This window comes from Pangasianodon hypophthalmus, chromosome 11, assembly GCF_027358585.1.
Source record: "Pangasianodon hypophthalmus isolate fPanHyp1 chromosome 11, fPanHyp1.pri, whole genome shotgun sequence".
In the NCBI taxonomy this organism is placed as follows: domain Eukaryota; kingdom Metazoa; phylum Chordata; class Actinopteri; order Siluriformes; family Pangasiidae; genus Pangasianodon; species Pangasianodon hypophthalmus.
Window position 1 is genome coordinate 12,969,080 of NC_069720.1, and position 7,458 is coordinate 12,976,537.

General features: G+C 36.3%; 2 protein-coding genes across 2 annotated transcripts; one reads left to right on the top strand and one right to left on the bottom strand.

The window, feature by feature from the left end:
* Window positions 1–896: 896 nt before the first annotated feature.
* Window positions 897–4,354, bottom strand: fam32a (family with sequence similarity 32 member A). The gene is made up of 4 exons (XM_026930882.3): window positions 4,197–4,354; window positions 3,056–3,197; window positions 2,567–2,620; window positions 897–1,345 (listed from the first exon to the last, which is right to left on the bottom strand). Exons 1-4 carry the CDS (start codon window positions 4,268–4,270, stop codon window positions 1,277–1,279), a joined length of 339 nt encoding a protein of 112 aa, XP_026786683.1. The 5' UTR covers window positions 4,271–4,354; the 3' UTR covers window positions 897–1,276.
* A 133-nt stretch (window positions 4,355–4,487) lies between these two features.
* mrpl54 (mitochondrial ribosomal protein L54) lies at window positions 4,488–6,273 on the top strand (the record flags this gene model as incomplete). Its single annotated transcript, XM_026930880.3, has 3 exons — window positions 4,488–4,680; window positions 5,006–5,162; window positions 5,820–6,273. Coding segments are annotated over 3 exons (483 nt in total), but the record flags the coding sequence as incomplete, so codon positions are not given.
* Between the last annotated feature and the right edge of the window lie 1,185 nt (window positions 6,274–7,458).

Here is a 7,458-nt window from a genome sequence, read left to right on the forward strand (position 1 = left end):
AAAAAGAAAATAATCCACAACAGGCTGGCGTGTTGTAGCTCAGTTACTGCTACCTCAGTTACTGCAAATTTTAGTCTTTTCCTATAACAGCACATCTGGAAGTGTTTTATTCCTCTTAATTCCTACAATTACAATTTCTCATTTATTCAACAATGACACCTCATATTTTTTTCCTTTTATAGTTACATTTAATAATGTGGAAAAGTTATTTCCTGTTCTCACTTGTTATAAACAGTCGTTCTCTCACCAGTCTCTCCTGACATTAATAAGACGAACACACACACACACACACACAAAGTGTAATCTTTTCTGTACTGAAGATGTTGGAAAACTCTGTTACAAAGCACTGACACTGGAGACTCCTTCCACAAATGATACAGAAAGACTACCTACAGAAAACTTCACCATATCAATGATTACACACGCTTTGTAATCAGTTTATGTGGACCATCCACCATACAAGTCCCTGTGAATGAGCTGTTACTATAGAAACTATAATCGATCAGATTCAAAAATTCAACAGCTGTGCTATGAGTTATTATTTTTTTATTAAACTGTTACTGTACAATTGTGTGTCGGAGTAATGCATTAGACTGGTAGCTCTGGTGCAAAACTGAAACAATAAATATTAAACATAAAACATTTCTCAAATGAATGTGCAGCATCTGAACTACAGGAAGAGTGAAGTTGTTTCATTTCTGATATTCATTTCAAATAGTTTCTTAAAAGCTGAACACTATTCTGAACAGCAGTGCAGGCATGTTTAATAATTTCATAATTCACATTTACAAATATGCTGTAACTGATAGATGTGTGTTCTGTGTGTGTGTGTGTGTGAACAGATGGCCTTCATTAGTTATGATTTATAGATTTATGCACATTAGAGAGAAGCAGAATCGATTATATGTCACTTTAATTGTGTTTCCAAAGAAATTAGTAATAACAACATTAATCACAATATAACACCAGTTAACACTGAACTTAAACCAGTGGTCATATACAGCACACAAATCATTTCAATTCCAGATTTCAAAATGAAACCTACATTAAAAGGTACATAAGAAATAATATAATGTATCTCTTGCAAAAACAAAAGGCAACTCCAAATGACTTCTGAGTGAACACAGAGGACAGCAAATCTACACATAGCATCTGCAGACTCTGTAGATCTGCAGGGCTTTAAATATCGGTTGATTTAAATGGTAGGTCACAGAAAATGTCAAATCCACAACAGCTGAATGTCATCATCCTGCTGATGATCCACAGAAGTTCTGTGTTATTTGGTCCAGCTGACTTTAGGAATATCATAATGCTCGGTCAGTGTGTCCAGATGTCTGTTGAACTCCTAGAGAAAAAGACAGACATAATCAAATTCAGCTACATTGACCTGATTAGCTTTACTTAACACTCCATTTCAGACAAGGTGTCAAGCATACGGCCTGTGGCCTGGGAGTGACCTGATAAAGGTTCTAACGTGGCTCGTAAAATGAATTTAGAATCCAAGTTATAAATTTAAAAAAATCGTCTTTTGGACAATAATTGAACTGAAAGATTTTTTTAAAAACTATTCTCTGTTTTTCCACTAGAGGGCAAACTAGAATAATAAACACAGGGCCATAAAGTCTGCTACTAACAAAATATCAAGTGCCCCTTGCTGCAGAACAAAAAGTGGACCTGATCCAGCTCCTCCTACTTGGGTCCCGGGTGTGGAGATAACTGTGTGAGGATTCAGGCTGCATAAGTGTGTTTAACGTGTTGTCCAGCTTTGTGTGTTAGGGTTAGGGGTTAGGTGTTAGGGGTTAGCGGAGTCAGATCCAGCTCCAACTCCAAGACTTTTGGTTCTGCTCAAAATGTGTTAATGATATGTAACTCTTCATTAGTAAGAAGTCTCCAGATAGCATCATGGACTAATTTTGCATATTCATTTAATCATCTTTGATCATGTGCATATCAAAATGTGTTATTTAAAGAAAGAAGATTTTCTGAAGAGACTTAGAGTTTTATCAGAGTAGAAAATAGTAGATTATAACTAGAAAATAGTTGTCTTTGATGACAGCACCAGAGATGAATTATTTTTATATTTATATAATTCTATCATTCTATTAAGAATGCAGACAAAAATGAAGTGGTAGAGAAGAGTCAGGAAATATGAAGGAAATTGAATAATGGTGATCAGTGATCGGTGGTTAGGGAACGATGGTGATCAGTGATTGGTGGTTAGGGAACGATGGTGATCAGTGATCGGTGGTTAGGGAACGATGGTGATCAGTGATTGGTCGTTGGTTTTACACACTGGCGGTGAGTCGAATGAACTTGTGTCGAGTGAAGCTGTGATGTAAGCTGGAGAGCCGTATTGAGAGCAGGTCAGTCACTAACATCTACTCAGAATGTCACTAGAATTGTCACTAAAGGGTCAACAAAATCTAGCAACAGACATGGCAACACTGTTCAGGACATATTTGACTAAGACATGCAGGCAATTCAAAGCAATCAGTGCGTGTGGACAGAAGAAATGCAGGAGACTGGATATAACAGAGCAAAACAGACAGTAAGAACACACTCTTACCTCAACTCTGCGCTTATGTGTCTTGGAGGCTTTGTTCAAAATTCTTTCCATTTGCTAATAAAAAGGAAGAAAAGTGAATTAAAATATAGCTGGTTCATTATATTAATGACACACATTATAAAAACAGCATTTTCTTGGGAAGAAGAAGGTTTCCAAACTTCACTAAAAGGCCAGTAGAGCTGCAAGTTCTCATTTTAACACTCATCTAATGAGACATATCACTTTTTGAAGAATTTTAGCGCTTTGTCTCCAAACAGTGTGGAACACTATAGTGCTGTAACTAATCAAACTTCATTAACGATTATTTTTACTACTAAATTCTATTGATTTGGTCCATTAGTTGGTGCACTTCAGCATGGAGTAATTTGAGATTTAGTCCAGCAGTGCATTACAAGACCAGCTACATTTGTTTAAAAAAAAAAACAAAAAAAAAACCACTAAGTATATGCCTAATTACAATTTATAAAAAGAATACAGCGGTGTACACACTCTTTTCTCCTGGATTTTGTCGAAGGCGAGTTGAGCCGGTGTTCTTTTATCAACATAAGCCTTCTTGGTTGTTTCCTCGTCTGTTGAAGTGGTCAGCACCTGCTTTTCCAAACGCTTTAACTCCTTGTCCTTCTTATTCTTCCTGTTTAAATGACATAACATTATATTAAGTCAGAAATGAAAGACTTGAGATCATGCTGGTATAGGAAAATAATCAGTGGCGGGATGGTGTGATGAGGTAGTTACTATAACCACCTCAAAGTTGATTATTGGTTACTGCAATGCCAATGATTACAAGTTTTTTTTTTTTTTATTAATGAAGAACAGGCCATTCTTTTTTTTATCCAATTATATTTACATCTAATGCTGTAGAGTGTCCATGAAAGACGTTCCTGTAATCACTTACATTATAGCAGCTATAAATGGTTGTTCTCACTAGCATCTCTAAATTTACAAGACAACAATCTGCGGATTCTCAGTAGCATGACAAGCTACAATTTTTGTCTTAAAAACTTCAAAACAGACTGGTGAGTGAACTACTGTTATAGCTGTTATAATATAAGCGATAACAGGAATTAACTTGTCTCAAAGACACTGCACAACATTATATGTAACTATAAACGGATAAAAATTATGACGTTCTTTAATAAATTTGAAATGGTAATGGTTGGCAAGTTCCTGCGGTGTGAAAGGAATAAAACACTTCAGGACGTGCTGTTAGGGAAAAATAATCCACTTCAGGGTGGTAACAGTAACTCCACTTCATCGCACTACCCTGATGTTGATTATTTTCCTATAACAGCACGACACACGAGTGTTTTACTCCGAACATAACTAGCAGTAAAGTCCAGCTAATTCTGGCTAAAAACAGCACAGCGTTAGCCAAGTTAGTTGACCACATCAAAAAGGCTCCCATTTTAAAAATGCTATACATTCAGTATATGAGTATAAAAGCCATTATAATTGATATAATGACTTAATACACCGAATTAAGAAGTATATAAGATTTAGCTAGGTTAGCTAAGCTATCAGCTAGACAAGCAGCTCATAAACAATAAAGCCAAGAGCCTGGCTAGTTATACTAAAACAAACCACATCACTTTTTACTTATTATATTTTAACAGTGAAACAAAATACGTACTTTTTACCAGCTGAAATATTTCCAGCTCCTTTGAGTTTTAAAGCTCCTTTCTGAACAGACGAATATTCCGCCATCTTGTTGACGTTTTTTCTGGAAAAGAAAACGAGCCGGAAGTTTTGTATCCTTAGCGGAAGGAGTGTAAGGTTCTAGTAATTTCTTTTATTATTATTATTTTTTTTTTATTTGGATAATGCTACACAAAGTTCTAACCTTCCCACGTGCTCTCTCTAGACTCCAGTATCATACACATTAACAGTTATAGATACAGTAAATCCAGTTTAGAGACTTTAACAGCATACCGATTACGGAAGTGCTCTGGTCACGTGTCAATGTTTTACAGCATGGTGCAGGAAAATGGCTCTCAGTAACGTCCTGAAGTCTTTAAATGGAGCTAATCTCCATCTGTTCAGTTCACACGCCCGACTTTGTGCTTGTGCTTTAGTGAACAGTTCCGTCCAGATTCGCGGATATGCCAAAAAAGCAGGTATGTTTTTTTAAATTATTTTTATGCGACGTTTCTAGGTAACTAGGCAACTAGCTAACGTCCTGGTACAAGTGTGTAGCCTAGACCTGACCTTGGCTCACAGAGAATAAATAAGAAGCAAGTAATTAAGTAATGCATGTTATATAAACCATACAGATGCATATAGTTGATTTGGTAATGAAGCTGACTGTTAACACTTTCAAAAGGAATGTAAAATTGGCAATGACAGGAGGATATTATTTCAGATTTGAGTGCATCCATGACACACAGCATCTTCTCCAGTTGTCCTGCTGTAATGCATTTGTGTTTCATCATGTTTCCTCAGCTGCTAAAGGAAAAGGAAAAGGCATGGTGAAGGATGTGCTGAAGGGCCCAGAGGTGTGTAAGGACCCGGTGAAGCTGACCTCCTACGCTGTGGGAGTAAACATCTACAAACAAGGAGAAGATCCACCACTGAAACCCAAAGAGGAATATCCAGCATGGTAAAGCATACAGGACCTAATCAAATCATTTACACTGATTAATGTTCGCATCAGAAAGGTTGGAAATTTGAAATCTGCAAAATTTGACAATTACATTTGAAGGAAAAGGGCTGCACATTATAGAAAGTATGTTACAAGATAGTAATGATCATTAGGCTGTAATATCCAAGTGCGCCTTGTAAAAATCTATTAATATTCTATTGTGTGTGGTGATATGCCTAAAAAAAGCTCACACTCTCCAGGTGCAATATTCTGTGGGTTTATATTAATCGTAGAACTCACATAAATTAGTGGATGTACTGATTCTATTAAAAAGTCGTTCTGCTAAGGTCATGAAACACTTAATAATAATAATTAAATTTAATTTAATTGCACTTTTACAAGAATTCTACATATACCCCATTTCTGCCTAAGGGAAACCCCTGTTATGTTATTTTTTATGAGACAATAGTCATTCAATAGTTAGAATTTTATAGAAGATTAGCAGCATAATTGGATTGTAGTAGATCATATGATCTAGATTTATATATTATACAGTCAGCTCCAGATTTATTGGCACCTTTAGTAAAGATATGAGCGAAATCTATTCAAGGGTGCCAGTAAATCTAGAGCTGGTGATGTGTTGTTGTCTAAAGTGACACTTGAGGATGTCTCCAGGTTGTTCGAGTTGAATCTTGGTCCCCCGAAAAAACTCAACGAGCTGGATCCAGAGAGTCACGAATACTGGAAGCGCTTGAGGAAGGAGCACATCTGGCATTTCAATAAACTGCATAAAGGAAAGAAAATCTGAGAAAATCTGACACACTTATTTAGCTTTGAGGAACTTTGATACAGTCTCATTGTGGCGAGAAAGTGGAGGTGTCGGACTGATGCAGTTCAGACCATGATCAACTTTCCATACATCTGATCATCTTCTGTGGGACTCGCTTGTGTCCGTCAACTCTTATGCCAAGTACTGTGTTTATTTATCATGTTGCCTCAGGAGAGATGATTACAGAGTGTACAGGAAATGTAGTTGCAACTCACATCAACATTGTCCAAAACTGAAGAGTATATCTTTATTCAACATCATGTTTTTGTATGTAAATAAAATGAACACTGTTCTTCTGAAGAGATTTTCCCTGAGTTGTTTTTTTTTGATGATGATGATGGTGGCTGTGAGTTGGGTGGAGATCTGATGAATGTGATTTAAATCAGTTTTAGCCTCATCGAGCCATTCAGAGATGTGGACAGGGGCAGGGACATACAGGAAAAGACCACTACCACCAGGATAGAAATGTTTTATTGTAGACTAAAGACTGTAGAGTGAAGAAAAACCTCCATTTGTAGTTGTAGTTGGACTTGTATTTTTTTGTATATTTTAATTTAAAAATCAATTTATAACCATTTAATTTTGTAGTACATATATAAAAAATGATCCAGTTCTATCTTGTGCATTAAATGGGCAGTGTTTCATGACAAATGTGTCAAAAATTGTGTTTTAATCACATTTCAATTTCTGATATTACAGTTGAGCACTTCATACAATAACAAAAAAATCAAAAAGTATTGTTCCGTGTAAGCATCCATGACAACCGTCTTCAAAATCCTGAATTCATCCCTTGGTTCTGCTTGGAATCCTCTCTGACAGGGAAGCACTGTGTTGTAGGGATCTGTACAGAAAACCTTCAGGGGTTCCTCCTGGAGGACAAACTGAAGAGCTCATTCGGGTAGGCAGTTTAAGCTTTCTCTTTGTAAAGAAACCGACGAACCGTTATATATGGAATAAACATTTGGGGGCTTGCTGTTACAAGAAAATAATTAGCGCCAGGGATTTATGTTGTGTTTTATTAGATCTGCTGTGGCGACCCCCAACAGGAACAGCTGAAAGAAGAACAAGGACAACACTTACATTGTGTTTTATTCCTCTTGTACCACAGGGATTTGCCAACGATTACAATTTTTACTTATTAAATAATAATGTCATATTTCATCTGTTTATAGTTATAGTTAATGTTGTGTCCTCAAAACAAGTTAGTTCCTGTTTTCACTTATGCTGTAGCAGCTATAAACATTCATTCCCTCACCAGTCTCTCTTTTTTTTCTCTCTTTTGAAGTTAATAAGACAAAAAAAAAAAAAAAAACTCATCATGTTACTGAGAACTCCTCTTTACTGAAGACTTTCCTGTGTCTTAAAACTGACTAACAAAACTCTGGAGACTCTGACACTGGAGACTCCTTCCATGAGTGTTTTAAATAAACGTCTCCTTACAGAAAACCTCACCATATCAACACTTACACACGGTTTTAATCTGTT

Excerpts from the sequence above, each read along its gene's own strand:
- fam32a (XM_026930882.3), bottom strand. The coding sequence starts at position 4,270 with ATGGCGGAATATTCGTCTGTTCAGAAAGGAGCTTTAAAACTCAAAGGA. Across the intron at positions 3,198-4,196 it reads AATATTTCAGCTGGTAAAAA|GAAGAATAAGAAGGACAAGG; the intron begins GTACGTATTTTG and ends TCATTTAAACAG. Across the intron at positions 2,621-3,055 it reads ACAAAATCCAGGAGAAAAGA|CAAATGGAAAGAATTTTGAA; the intron begins GTGTGTACACCG and ends CCTTTTTATTAG.